Genomic DNA, 15,614 nt, shown 5'->3' on the forward strand with positions numbered 1-15,614 from the left:
TAACTGTCTGTAATTTGTCAGTTTCTCAAAACTGCCAACTGAAATAAAGCACTACCCAAATTTCTTTTGAGTAATCTTTGCTTTGAAAATGTGGTATTGTGGGGGAAAAAAGTTAACTACTGACTACTATAATATTACTAATGATTAATAACGGCAGTGTACAACAAGGGGCATTCATATAGTATAAGGGGAACTGGGGGCCCACTGAAACTGCAAATACACAGGGCCCAAATGTTCCCAGCAGGAACGTGTATCCTCTATTAGTGTAATTAAATAATAATGAGACAAATGTGACGGGATAAAGTGTCAACACTGGCTTGATAGCTGACATTTGGATACTGGTTCAGGTAGGGGCCAGGCAGTATCTTCTGTGTTCAGGTCGGTGTGAGCATGCGCAGTCGGTAAACGTTGGGACTCCATTCCAGTGTGTCAGTGAGGGTTCCCCAGACTCGCATCCTGAACAGCTGTCTACTGTGACAACTTCACCTGCTTCACAAACAAAAAACAACTTGACCATGAGCGGAGATCATGGACATGGAGGCTCTCAGGTAGCTCTTTGCCAATAATTCATGTTTGCTTTTTTTTTCTGTTTTTTTTTTTTTTGGTCAGTTTGTATGAAGTCCTTGGCAATAACTGACATAACTGACAAGTATTCATTGTCATGATATGAAATAACGGTTAAGAAACGTAAGCTAACGTTACACGTTACGGTGCTCTGTTTGTCATTTCAGTGAAAACTTTGAAATTATGTGGAGTATCTGCGTGTTATTGTAGCAAAGATAAACATATTTCGAGGGTACATCTGTATGCCAATTGAAACTTGAATAGCCGAGCTACCGGCATTTTCAAAATTGAAATATTAAAAACATCCTTTTTCACAATTTTCAGGTCAATTCTGGACCTAAAGGAAGCGGTAGGTCCTCTGATGAGGATTTTTATTCATACTGACTCTGATTTCTAGTCGGAATCGTGATCTGTCTACTGTTAGTTTTTAAAGGACAGAAATGGCGTCCCAGAGACTAAGTCCCTTCTCCTCCACTCTCTTGCGGCTATTGTTCAAAAAGAGGGTCTGGAATATACACTTGCGACCCTCGGTTTTTCAATCTGATGAGGTATTCCGAAAGGGGCTGGCATCGTGTCTATTTTGCACGCTTCGGTCTCATAACCTGGGCGTGCAATTACAGCGAATTTTGGAGCCGAAAGTGGCAGAATTGGGGCTGAGGACTTAGTCTCTGCGCCATTTTCTTTTTCTGTACGTAGCAGCCAGGGCGCCGATCAGTGAGCCAACTGTCTGCCGTGATATGGAGGCGAGCGCTGGGAGCTTATCGCCTCTCCCCGCCCGTATCTCGCCACCAGCACCAGCACCAGCACGCCGCCTCCATCTCCGTGCAAGAGACATTTATCTGCACCGCCAACAGGGGAATCCTCACACACGAGTTTCAAACTTAAAGTCACAGAAAAGACAAAAAAAGTTGCACTACATGATTAAAAGCATATGCCTCGAGAGACACATTAAAGCCTCCACACGAGAGTGGAGGCTCTTACAAAGTTGAGAGCACTTTTTCTTTTTTTCTTTTCTTGAAGGCTTGATCTGCTGCCTGATTCGGTGAAAACAAAAACAGTCCGGGGGTTCGCAACTGGGACGTGTTTTACTGTTTCATGTGACTGTAGCAGATAACGCCGTTATTAAAGTGCCATGACGGCAGGGGGCCACGAGGTGATGATCGAGCCAAGCCAGGTCTACCTCGGGAGGGATTTAACCCAGCAGCAAATATTTTTAATATGAAGACTCGTGTGAAATTGTAATAGTCTAATCATTTGTGTAGCTTCAGTGAGAGGATGAAAACTAATTTATGTCTCAAGTATTACATTTTCTATAAAAAAAACATACATCAAAACATGGATAACTCTTATTCATGGGAAATGACACCTGCATTCAAATACAATCCTAAAAACAAACTTGATAGAAATAAAATGTTCAATAATAAAGTACTCTAACAAATAAAAGATCTGCAACATTCAACACATACCTGCATCGCTACTGCACCTATAAAACCATTTTGGCCCCTCATTGTACAATGCTGAAAAGACTCGTATGACAAGGTTACTATCAACTAGTGCAAGTTCCTTTTCTTTTGTGAGGCAAATACCATCTCCAACACCACCATATAGGTGTGTCCTGGAGTCATGGGTCAGCCGTGGATGGATTACTGAACGGGCCTGCCAGGCAAAGCCACGGGTCACTGAGTATATGGCAAACAAATACAATCCAATATTTGTTTGTTTGTTTGTTTGTTCTCCCTAATATTACAACTTCAGACGAGAGGATAGAGATAAATCAGGACAACAGTACAGCTCTGCTTCATGAAAATATAACCTGCATCTCAGGCTTTCTTTGATGGTTTCCTTTAATATTTATAGTATACACTACAGTGTGCTGTAGTATTTTGTATTATGTGTGTGCAGAAGAATGTCAGTGTGGCTCTGCTTTTGCAGGAAGCTTTGGACCAGTGTCAGACAGCCTCTGTATAGTGCGAACAAAATACTGAAGTACAGGTGCCGTTTTTGAACAGAGTGGCACCTGAGAATAGGGTTCACTCGCAAAAAGTCACCGAAAGACACGCAAAACGACTGAGAGACAAAAAAATGACGACAAGGAGACACAAAAAGAATACAGTCAGACGCGGAATACTACAAAGAAATGTAAAATAACTACAAAGAGACACAAACAACTACAGAGACACAAAGGGACTACAAAGTGACACATAACAACTACAGTGAGATGTGTAGTGACCACAAAGATACATGAAACAACTACAAAGAGACACAAAACCACACTCCTGTGTATGAGGGGTGGGGGGGGTTCTACATAACTGTGCCCAGGGGCCAGTTGTCTCATTATCGATCCATGGGGTCAGGTACAGCAAATGTGTGTTGGGTGTGATGCAGGGCACTGAGGGCTAACTGAGGTGTGACTTTCAACAGTAGTGTTGAATATAGCAGAAATATGGAGTATGCTTTTTTTTTTCTCTGTCAGTATATGTGAATACACTTCCTAGCTCAGATAAATGTTGCTAAACAAACCTATCTCTCTTTTGTATCTTAGCCACTCACAAACATAAAGACAAACACAAAGACAAGGAACACAGACACAAAGATCACAAGAAAGACAAGGAGCGAGAGAAATTCAAGCACAGCAACAGGTAGGATATCTACAACTTCTTTCAATTTTTTAAATGATTTTTTTGGGCATTTGTAATGCTTTATTTGATAGGGATAGTGAAGACTGACAGGAAATATGGGGAAGAAGAGTAGGGGAATGACATGCAGCAAATGGTCAGGCCGGTTGGCAGCCAAACCAGGGATTCGCTGCGGAGGGCATTTACGCCCATGTAGTATGCGCCCTAACCTAGCTGTCGGGGTTTCGAGTTGATGACCTGACCAGTACAGGTTTCTTAAGTCAGGATTTATGTATTGAAGGTGCCTACAGCCCCTGAAATGATTGACCTCTTAACATGTCTTATCCTCGCAATGCTTTTTAAAAAATTCTTTATGGTGGTTTTAGCTGTCATAACTGAATCTTTCATGAGAGGGATAATGACAGGGTCTGTGCATTTGGATACAGATGCTGCCAGTATAAAGCATATAAAAAAGGCAAACTTTTCCACAAACATGAAAGAATCACAGCGGGTACTGCTGATTTAATTGAAAATAATAGAACCCTGCCATGTAAAATCAGCTAACATACATCACAAGGATTCCCTATAACCTGCTTTTTTCATTGACATTTGCAGAGCATTTGTAATTTGAACCAGTGTGGACATGTGCTACGGTGTCTTTTTGTCTGGTTGAAATACTTGTGGGCTGCAGTATATTAAGGTCCCGACTTTGGCCAATCCTGTTGGCAGCTGTCCACGACGCTGTCATTGTTTGTCAAAGATGGTTACATTTATATTGCTGGTGGTTGCTACTTTGTCAATAACGTCTTTTGTGTCTGTGCATTTGGACCAAGTCTGACCTCTTGCACTTGATCTCTGACCTCTGTGGCTTCTGTGTTCCAGTGAACATAAGGAGCACTCTGAGAAGAAACACAGAGACAAGGACAAAGAGAAGCCAAAGCACAGTGACGGCAGCTCAGACAAGCACAGGGAAAAACACAAAGAGAGAGACAAAGAGTGGAGGAGAGAAGAGAAGGTTTGTTCCAAAATCAGTCTGCCTTTTATGAAAGGCTGTACAGGAATGTAGTGAAGATATAATGTTTTGTCATTATTACAGAAAAAATATTGTGTTACATTAACATAAAAGCATTGTTTTCTAATGATCATAATTACTTTTGAGGTTTTGATGTAACTCTCGTGTTTGTTGATGTATTCCAATGTCTTCCAGAGATTGCCCTCATGAGAAAACAAAACATAAAACATAGAAATGAGTACACCGATAGTTACTCTAGCCTTCCATGAGCTTTGACTATAAGTAAAAGTCTAAACAGTTTAAACGTTGTTGAAGTGCATTTTAATTGTCAGCAGACAGGGAAATTAATATATTTTTCCTTGTCTCTCACAGATCAAATCGTCCCATGTAGACAAGCCTAAAAGGGAGAAAGAAAATGGATATTTAGGGTAAACAGCATAACTTTTTTGTGTCTGATGTGAAATAAAAGTAATTATAAAGCAGCTCTGGCCATAAATCATTTTGGAATGAACTTACTAAAGGCTTAGCTATTTCTTGGTTATGATTATTGGGATAATGCTTTACTAATATGCAGTTCAATATCTTCAATGTGTGACTTAGAGACACAAGCCCAGCTGCCATTAAGAGCGAGCCTGAAGAAGACAACGGCTTCTACCCCTCTCCCCAACACAACAGGAACTCCAAACGAGAGCATTATGATGAAGAGTGGGTATCATTCAAATGAATCTAAATCACTGTAGTTACATTTAAGAATTGCTTGTCTATAATTCTGTATTCTCAGATACAACTTGATTATCAATGTACTGTTTACAGATTTGAATATAAGCCCAAAAAAGTCAAGACGGAACATGACAAAAAGGCAAAGAAGAGGAAACATGAATACAAAGATGAGGAGGATGAGGTTCATTTCATTTTTTTGTAGATTATGTTGATGAATACTTTGTCATATTCCGTGCTCTTTCCATTCTCCAAGGCTGGAACATCAGCTGTTTGTTCTCCGGTATTATTCTGCTCTCTCCACTTGTTTTAGGACATCAAGGCCAAAAAAAAGACAAAAGACAAAAAGGTAACAGAAGGAAAGAAAGCGAAGAAAGAAGAGGAGAAGTGGAAATGGTAAGATAATTTGGGGGACAAATTGTTCTTTTCCACAGGAAATTACACACTTAGCTTTTATAAACAGCGAGGCAGATACCATATTTTTCTTTTCTCTAATGGATTGTGTTTTGTTGTTTTGGTGATTAGGTGGGAGGAGGAAAGATATACTGATGGTTCCAAATGGCGCTTCCTTGAGCATAAGGGTCCAGTGTTTGCACCTCCGTATGAACCCTTGCCTGGCAAAGTGAAATTTTACTATGATGGTGAGTCTGTTTGTGTTAAAAAAAAAAAAAAATTAATATATTATTAATTATCTTTGGTCAATACTACAATTTAATTAGTCTGTATTTGTAGGCAACCCTATGAAACTTAGTGCTCCTGCTGAGGAGGTAGCTACATTTTTTGCTAAGATGCTGGATCATGAGTACACCACCAAGGACATCTTCAGGAAGAACTTCTTTAAGGACTGGAGGAAGGTGAGGAGATAAGACACAAAAAATGTTCAAATGTGTCAATGAGCCAGAGTTTACAGAGGGTGTGAAGTTCAAGCATTTAAATTGGGCATGCTTCAGATATCTTCTCCTTTATTTTAGGAAATGACATCGGAGGAGAAGTCAAAGATAACTGACCTGAACAAGTGCAACTTCAGTGAGATGAATGAGTACTTCAAGGACCAATCAGAAGCTAGGAAACAGATGTCCAAAGAGGAGAAACAGGTAGATCTGCATTCATACAGACTCTCCAGGCCCTGAAAACATGATGAAATGTCTCATTGTGCTTTTTCATACACTTTGTAGAAAATCAAAGAGGAGAATGAGAGACTCCTCCAGGAGTACGGTTTCTGCATCATGGACAACCACAAGGAGAGGATCGGAAACTTCCGCATCGAGCCACCGGGCCTCTTCCGAGGACGAGGCGACCATCCGAAGATGGGCATGCTAAAACGCCGCATTAGACCTGAAGACATCATTATTAACTGTAGCAAGTGGGTAATCTCATTACCACCATTATCACTAGCTTCACTGTCATGAAATTTTCAATTTTTATTTAATTTTAAGGTATGTAGGAAGAACACAAAAAACTTGTCAGAAAGCAGATGTTGATATTATCTTGAGTTCTGAGTTTTTAACCCCAAGTTGCCCCTGTCAAACCATTGTAGGTAAGGTTATATGATAGAACATTGTGGGACTAGATTGTAAATTACATGGGAAAGGTGCGAACATGTGTGCTTGTGAAAAGAGAATATATTAAGTGGGTGCTTGTGGAAGCTTTTAGTCTGTCAAAAGGTAACATTCAGATATATATATATCTCACATTATTTGTCCTGTTCTTCGTCCATCTCACCATGTTCAATCTCTTATTTTCTTCTTCTGTCCTCTTATCTTTTCTTCCATCTTCTGTCATGTCGTAATTGCTGGATTAATTTATAGACAGTGAGAATAATTTTCTCTTTATCTTTGCCATTCCATGCCTCCAGGGTAGTGTGTGTGAGACAGAGTTTATGGAAAAGCTCATTTGTTGTGTGCAGTTGCCATCACGGGGATGCCGGCAAAAGAATGTACGCGCTGCATGTGGCATGTACAGTACGGGAGATGTATCACTGACACGCACTTGCACACATGCCGGCACTGTGTCAAAGGTAGTCTTCCTGTCCTGCTGTGTGTGTGCAAAGAATAACACTAGTCAGGGAGGACATGTTCACCCCCCACATACTGGTCACAATGGGGTTTGTTTTACAGTGACATTTCTCTCTACTCTATTGTCTCATAGCTGTAGTTTTTATAGTATAAATTGAATCTTAGTCTAATCCATAACAATTTTAAAAAAGCCCAATTAAATTTCTGATGTACTTGATTTCAGGTATGTGATAACTGTAGCTTACTGTACCCATGAGGAATGCACCGTAAATAACACATAGTTAAAAACGGAGCCTCAGGGGAGTTAGGCAACACCGCACCCAGAGAAATGCTTCAAGCTGTGACAAATGCTGTGCTTAACAATGGGGGAAACCTGTCAACCTGCTTCTCAACTATTTAATCCGCCTCCTTTTCTGTAGGGACTCCAAGCACCCTAAACCTCCCCCAGGGACAAAATGGAAGGAGGTTCGCCATGATAACAAGGTGACGTGGCTGGCGTCTTGGACAGAGAACATCCAGGGCTCCATCAAGTACATCATGTTGAATCCTAGCTCCAGGATCAAGGTACCCGTGGTCTCAAGATTAAGCCTCCTGCCACAGTCTTGTCTTAATCCTATCTGAGACTACATATTTTACCAGTTTTCCCTTGATGGAAAAAACATGAGCTGTTTGTGTATGTTTGTGCAGGGGGAGAAGGACTGGCAGAAATATGAGACCGCCCGACGGTTGAAGAAGTGTGTAGATCGCATCCGAAACCAATATAGAGACGACTGGAAATCAAAAGAGATGAGGATCAGGCAGAGAGCTGTGGCACTATATTTCATAGACAAGGTGAGTAAAAATACAGTAAAACTGCAATGATAATATACAGAACAAGTGGGAAAAATAATTACTGCCAATCACCAACCACCAATATTTTAACTAGTTGATAAAAGCAGTGGGCAGAGAGTGAAATCTAACATCAGAGTAAGGTGGCGTGAACTCCTTAGATTTACAGGTTTCTTTTGTTAATGAACGGTAAGAGCTCCCTTCAACACACTGGTGTAGGTAAACCAAGTTTATAGAATAAATCCTGAGAACATGTTTCACCCCTAAATCTTGATAATGGTCACAATGGATTGTGCTTCCCTTGTAGCTGGCACTGAGGGCGGGTAACGAAAAGGAGGAAGGGGAGACAGCAGACACAGTTGGCTGTTGCTCGCTGCGGGTGGAGCACATCAAGCTGTACCCCAAAATGGATGACCAGGAGTACGTGGTGGAGTTTGACTTCTTGGGAAAAGACTCCATCCGATATTACAACAAGATCCCCGTGGAGAAGAGGGTAAGACAGGGAAGGAAAAAGAGAGGAGAGCAACACAGGAATGGAGGGAGAGAAGAGTTAAACACAGAACTGAAGGGCGAAAAGGGGCTTGTGGCAGATACATTAAAGCTCAAAACTGTGATTTCTGGTTTTATGAGGGTGGGGCTGGGTATGCATTTGACAGTTATGTGAATCTAGTGTTAAAAGAGATAAGATGTTGCTACGCTGAGGAGAATGTTTAGACAGACAGGTGATCAGGCAGTAAAAGCTTTCCGCCTGCTCTGCCTCAGAGGTTGGTCTGTTTCCTGCTAGTACCAGAGTGTACTAATACATGATCACAAACTTATACAGACACACACTAGACATGTACTATTTTCAGTCACGAGTTCTTCAACACACCTTTGCACTATCTATTTGGCTACACTTTCTCTGTGCGTCCCTACTTACATATAGAAGTGCATGCAAAAAACACACTAACCTACAAAAAACCACCTGCACTTGTCATCATGAACAGAAATAATATAGCACCCCCACCTGGCAGAAATGTGATAGTGCACACGTGAAGACAGTTAACTCTGAAGTGTTGTGAATGTGAGTGGGTTCATGCTCAGTAAATCTTCGCTGATTTCTTAACAGGTTTTTAAAAACCTTCAGTTGTTTCTGGAGAACAAGCAGCCAGAAGACGACCTCTTTGACAGATTGAATGTAAGAAACACACGTGAACATCTGTCTACAGGGCCTCTCTCTGTGTGAATTGTTTAAGTTAATAATCGGAATAATTTGTATCACTCTGTTTCCTCTGCTTCTCCCAACTCTGCTGTGTTTCACTCTGCCTTTCTCCGTGTCTCTTGCAGACTTCTATTCTGAATAAACACTTGCAGGAGCTGATGGATGGACTGACAGCCAAGGTCTTTCGTACCTACAATGCCTCCATCACCCTGCAACAGCAGCTAAAGGAACTTACCTGCCGTGAGTGACAGCAGCTTCAGCCAAAAATAGCCGCTCACCTGAATAACAGCCATGTAGTTTCTAAGCACAGCCAGACATAGTAATCACTCTTTGACATTTCACAGTTTTACTGCAAATGTGGAAGCAAAAACAAAAAAACTTAGAATAATAAAAGATGAGTTATGAGATGGATGAGATTTTATATTATTTTTATGACTAGAAATGGTGATAAGATTTGACACAATTTTCCCTTCTATTCTGGAAAGAAGTCTTCCTACAAACAAAAATTGCACAGGACATAACTGAGAGATCGCATGGTGCATTGTGTTTTATAGTGTTTTGTAGCAGAGTTCTTGAATGTTAGTAAAAGACTGAGAGAAAATTATTGGATTTTGAATGTTTGGGAATTGCATTAAGTATAATTGGTTAAAATATTGTTTTCTGGAACCAATACATATTGCTCTAAACTCAGCAGATGATTCGAACTGATGTAACAACATGAATAACTTTAGGCAGTGGCAGACTAATGTAACAGTCATATTATTCATCAACATCAAAATCAAACAAAATCAACATGAAAAAAAAAAAGAAATATGTTCAATAAGTCAGTGCCTGAAAGGAATTCTAAATTAGTACAGCATAGGATTCTAGTTTTATCAGAAATCAGTCCCTTGAATTATACATGTTACACATATATATGTTTGTATGTCTAACATGTAACCAGTGGCTAGTGTGTTGTGCTTGTTAGCAATGAAGTTGCCGTGACACCAGGAGCTCTTTAGAGTTTATGTCTGTTTATTCCGAGAAGGGCAGATAATAAAGCAAAAGCTCCATGCAAATAAACTGACTCACTCCAGCTCCTCTCCCACAGGAGAGCAGTACAAAGGACCTCGTAATAAAATATTCAACATGGAACATAAACTCATGTACAACAAAACATACCTGACAGGGACAAATAACAAAACAGAACTCCCGTGTAAATAATACTAGCCCTCTCCAGCTCCAACACAAATTAAATAAATTAAGTGCAAAATGGGACTGTAAGCTTACCGTAACATAGGGGAGAGGTGGGTGTGCAAAAATCATTTTATACTGGGGATTGTAGAAGAAGTAAAGGAGAGTGGGATTTGAACTTGACCTTTACGGATACACAGAATACACATACTAACTTTGGAGGCCTTCCCTGTCAGACAATAAGTATATTATGAAAGATTTTGTATAATTACATTAAGAACAGCTCACTGTACACAAGGTCCAGTTACAAGTATATTATACCTGTAATTTACTGTATATGACTAAAATGCATTGTTGCCTTTAAATACAGAAGCACTGCAGTATTGTGGTCTGTGATTTCAAATTTCTATAATTTTAAACTTCTCCTGCCTTGTTGTGTAATTGTTGGGTCTCCAGCTGATGACAGCATCCCAGCTAAGATCCTGTCATACAATCGAGCCAACCGGGCAGTGGCCATCCTCTGTAACCATCAGAGAGCTCCACCCAAAACGTTTGAGAAGTCCATGCAGAACCTTCAGACCAAAGTAAACCCCGTGTTCCACCTTTCTTTGGTTTTGTTGTCCCTCCACAAGCAATGATGTCTTAGTGTCATCTTGGCTGTCTTGAAGAAAAAATGGTTTTTGTTTTGTTTTCTTTGTTGTGAAAGATGAAGATATGCCATGTCTACACGATGAAGATTATCTTCTTCACTCAGCATGTGTTTCTTGTGATTTTAGATTGATGAGAAACAGAATCAACTGTCTGCTGCCAGGAAGCAGCTGAAGGCTGCCAAGGCTGATCACAAGGCTTCCCGTGATGACAAGAGCAAAAAGTAAGAATGCCTGAGCGCTGCTAACCACTGCAAGAGACTGTCACAGTTTTACCTGTTACTTACTTACTTAAATTTCTTCATCCCAGGTGGGATGCAAGGCCAGAAAGTTTTATCTGTGTGTCTCCTAAACATCAAGTTTATGATGTTTAAGGCATCGTTTTTTTCAGTCCATCTGCATAATTCTTCCTCCCTCTGTCTCTCTCTTGTGTCTGTACCTCTTTTGCTGTATTTCACTCTTTCGCTGTCTGTGTTTGTTCCATCCTCTTTCTGTCTTTGTAAACCTCTCAGGGCTGTGGAGGTGAAGCGTAAAGCTGTACAAAGGATAGAGGAGCAGCTGATGAAGCTCCAGGTGCAGGCCACAGACAGAGAGGAGAACAAGCAGATTGCTCTGGGCACCTCCAAGCTCAACTACCTGGATCCACGCATCTCTGTTGCATGGTATTTATGTGATACATCAGACGTTGTTTACCTCTGTTTATTAACTAGCAGCTATTATTTGATTACAGGTGTCACTACAGTAAAAAAAACAAACAAAAAAACCCCACAGACATTAAATGAGTAAACCACCTACTGTTTAATAGGCCAGCTTTCTCTGGATTGGTGGGCGTGCGGGGGTGCATATCTACCTTGGTGACAGAAAGGCAGGAAATGCTCTTGCATTGTAGGAAAAGGAGCAGCACAAGCAAAAAAGCTAACGGCTGCAGAAGGAAAATAAGAGGAAGAAAAGCGTGTGAGTGCGAGGAACAATGGGGTTTGTTTCTAAAAGCCAGGGAGCGTCCCCAAACAGCACTCCTTCCTCCATGTGGGAAGTCAGTGAGGAGCTGTCTGTGGCTGAATCGAGGGCCAGGCCACAGAGAAGGGGAACAGTGGTCCGCCCTCACTAACCCATGCCCTACAGCTATTTATGGAGAGCCTCCTCCTCAAGCACAATGGATACAGGAATGCTCCATGTTTTGCCTGGTTGTAAGGCGTAAGGGTTGGGACCCCCCCCTAAAGGGTGGTGCATGGGAACCTGGTCTACACTGTAGTTGTATGTGTGTGAATTTGTGTAACGGAGATGAAGTCGTTGAGTTGATTCAGGTTGATTGGTCGCCGGGCTGGCGTAGTTTCCTGTCATGCAGAGAGTATAGTAGGTTCAGAATATAAAGGATCTGTAGTCCTTGCGAGATCAGGTGGCATGATTGCTTGGAAACCTAATCAAATGAATAACATAAATAATTCTAAATAACATCTACAACCTTTGCATGGAAAATTATGTTTTTCTGTTTAGTTAGCCTCCAGCTGGTTACTAAGTTTGATTCTCGTAAGAAAGCGAAATATCATATGTCAAGTGTTTCTCATTTCTATAATAAAGTATCTACTAATTATATCAATATCACTTGGGTTAACATATATCCAGTTATATTTAATAATATTAATATTATTCATTAGCGGTTCAGCCTGAGCGTTTTCATCACCACATTTTTTCAGTAGCTCCTTCAGTCTTTCTACATATGATTTTGTGGAAACGTAGTCTCCATTAACACTGCACTCAACAGTCAAGTAGAGTTAGTGTGATTGTTAACGTTTTATTGTAAATGTCTTTGATCATTTTTCTAGCGTGACCTCGTTACAGACTCAAAAAACAGAATTAGCGTTTAGTCCTAAATCGGAACACAGGTGTGCCTTAAAATTTGAACCATTATCACACAGGATTCATCGCCGTCCTCCATTTTAAATACATTTCTCGATTTAACATCTATGAAATGTTTGATGTGCACCTTGGTGCTATGTTTTTCCTGCACCTCAAGTCAGAGAAGTCACGAGAACGGAAAACATTTAAGGCCATGGGCTTCTCAACCATAGTGTGACAAAAGTCTGGAATTCCTACTATAGGTTGAAAATGTACATGGCTGAGCCAAGCTCTTTGACAGCTCTTTTTCACTGCAGACATTTTCACTGTTATAGAAGAAAAAGCACAGGTTTTACTAATAACATTAACAATGGCTCTGTTCTATCCAAGTGTCCCACAAAGTCATAACAGTGTAACACAATAGACCTTCCTCACAGCAGACATTTTGGCATGTCATAACAGGAAAAGCGCAGTTGTAATCAATAACTTTAATAAGGAGTGCATTCCATTTAGGTGAACTAGTTTGAGGCCCTGGTATTATGCAAGCCGGCTCACTGTCACAGCTCACTGGGACACTCGACAGAAGTGAACCATTGTTAATGAAATTTGTTTGACCTGTGCTTTTCCTGCTTTGACAAGTTAAAATGTATGTTGTGAAAAAGGTCGATACCAGGACCTTGTTATATGAATTCGGTATTCTGTACATTTGAACTATATCTAAAGACACTGGATTATAAAAGAAATAATACCAGTATTGTAAAACATAGTGAAATTTTTCCAGGTCAGTGTAAAAAGCAGTAAACAAGCAGTGGTCACTAATCAAGTCCTTGCAACATTAATGCAGTGCACACAAGCTGAATAGTTTTAGATTTTCTATTAATGTCTGACTCACTGTCTAGTCTTGTTCATGGAATTTCCCATGTGTGAATAGTGAGTGCTGGATGCAGCCAGTGAGTGGATGAACTCAGTCATTTTTAGCCCTTAACTGGTACATCTTCCCTCCTCTCCAGGTGCAAGAAATGGGATGTTCCCATTGAGAAAATCTACAACAAAACCCAGAGGGAGAAGTTTGCCTGGGCAATTGACATGGCCGAAAAGGACTACGAGTTTTAAACACACCTAATGTTTTACCTTTTCTACCCATGCCTTTGATTGTAAAGATGGTTTCTTGTTGATGTCAAATGATTCCACTGTGTGGTCACTGCAGGGCTTTGAAGGAGGAAGCTAAGACTTTGTTGGACATGTTACCACGGATTAATAATTGTGCTGTATATATGGATTAGTTGTGAATATAGGAAAATAACTCATCAGCTATTTGACCAAGCTGCCGAAGGGCACCGCTCTTTAAAAAAAATCACAGTAGTGTTTATGTAGCTGCAGGTATCTTCCCATGATCAAACAACTATGAAAACACGAGTATTATCTTTTGTCAGATACGACTGTACTGAAATTTGTAAGCCATCAGATTTATTGAGAAATTCTATATTCTCATAGAATAATGAATTAATAAATGTTTGTACGGGAGACTGTGAGAAACATCATGAGAGAGATAATAATATGAATTTCAATTTGTGGAATTTTAGTGTGAAAGATCAGTAAAAAACAATGAGCCTGACGGACTGATGACAGTGTGAAGAACAGAAATCCTAGCACTGTGCTCATATAAATATCAGCACACAGAATGTCATCTTTTTTTCATTTAGTTTGAATTTGCTGTTTATTTCAGGGATGTACATATTTTTTTTCATTTATCTCTAACTCTGAATCATGGTTTTTAAAAATGTGTGCTGTATGCATTGCCAACAGAAGCTCTTCATTGCATATATGCAACTGTTGTGTGTGTGTGTGTGTGTGTGTGTGTGTGTGTGTGTGTGTGTGTGTGTGTGTGTGTGTGTGTGTGTGTCTTTCTGTCTGTCTTTCTGTCTGTTTCCGCAGTTTTACAGTGAACAACATGCAACATTCCTCTTTGTTACTTGAAACAGTTGAAGTGCGGCATAATGTTTTATGTGTCAGAGCTAAAAGAGACAGATGTTTTTTTAAGAGGGATGTGGATTTTGCCAAAAAAAGATCACAGAAGTCAATCCTTCTAGTGTTCTGTTTTGTTTATCTTTTTGTTGGTTTGGTTTGTTTTGTTTTGTTTTTTGTATCGCTGTGATTAAGCAGAAAGCGTGTTCTTTGAATTGATTTTGAAATGTGAATGGATGTTGTAACTCTCATTAATATTTCCTGTTATTTGATCATTTATCACACAACTCCCGATTGGTTGAATGCTTATTGTTTTGAGCTTTGTAGTCATCAGAATAAAACATCAGCCTGGTCCCTTTTGTGCTCGCTACTTTTGTGTGTGATAATGGGATTGAAACAGCAGATGCGTTACCTGACTACACAAAGATAAACATAATCCTATCAGAGGTAATCAACAGCGATCAGTCAAGTCCAATTCCCAATAATATGTCTCCAAAACAGTTCATTTATCAATATTAATTTCTATCTTCACTTATATTCATCCCTTTTTGGATAAATGATTAAAGTGTATGTCTTTTCCCGGAAAGAAGAAAAGTAAATCAATTAAATAAGTATGAGAATAAAACCGACAGCACGAGTTTCGATTGATATCTTACATTGTAATGAAGTGCATTATTAGTGCAGGGAAATAATTACAAAGTTACCCGTTACTTGACAGGTTGTGAAAGGGGTTATATTGAGGAGACAGCTCACAATGAAGTTCAATCTAAGCAGAGGGGCTGCGTCTTTAAGAGGCCGGTAACAGGCACTCCTACTGGAAGGATGAGCTGCGTTAAGCCAGCGGGAGACGTACGGGGTTACACCGGAGGTAGGCTAATCGTCTCCAAAATAAATGCGGGGAGCTGTTCGCCACAACATTCAGCTCCTCAGGACTTCTGCAGATGTGGGATTTCAGAACAGACCACATGTAAGGCAAGACATATAGCGCAAAATCACAGCTGAAGGTCACCTTGTAACAAAAGACCCTCGATACAGCATCAA

The 15,614-nt window shown here is 40.2% G+C and overlaps 1 protein-coding gene across 2 annotated transcripts; it reads left to right on the plus strand.

Moving 5' to 3' along the window:
• The first annotated feature begins 430 nt into the window (after nt 1-430).
• On the plus strand, nt 431-14,887 carry top1 (DNA topoisomerase I). 2 transcript variants are annotated; one of them, XM_040151686.1, is made up of 21 exons: nt 431-548; nt 889-913; nt 3,107-3,203; nt 4,062-4,194; nt 4,564-4,619; nt 4,792-4,896; nt 5,005-5,092; nt 5,222-5,304; nt 5,434-5,549; nt 5,641-5,762; nt 5,880-6,002; nt 6,084-6,271; nt 7,343-7,487; nt 7,611-7,754; nt 8,059-8,244; nt 8,860-8,928; nt 9,078-9,192; nt 10,582-10,709; nt 10,902-10,996; nt 11,285-11,434; nt 13,619-14,887. In XM_040151686.1, exons 1-21 carry the CDS (start codon nt 516-518, stop codon nt 13,719-13,721), a joined length of 2,304 nt encoding a protein of 767 aa, XP_040007620.1. In that variant the 5' UTR covers nt 431-515; the 3' UTR covers nt 13,722-14,887. The 2 variants fall into 2 exon arrangements, with proteins under 2 accessions (XP_040007620.1, XP_040007621.1); XM_040151687.1 differs by lacking the exons at nt 431-548; nt 889-913; nt 3,107-3,203; ... (3 more) ...; nt 5,005-5,092; nt 5,222-5,304 and having other exon boundaries at nt 5,453-5,549; nt 5,628-5,762.
• The last annotated feature ends 727 nt before the right edge of the window (nt 14,888-15,614 follow it).

This window comes from Xiphias gladius, chromosome 18, assembly GCF_016859285.1.
Source record: "Xiphias gladius isolate SHS-SW01 ecotype Sanya breed wild chromosome 18, ASM1685928v1, whole genome shotgun sequence".
NCBI lineage: Eukaryota > Metazoa > Chordata > Actinopteri > Istiophoriformes > Xiphiidae > Xiphias > Xiphias gladius.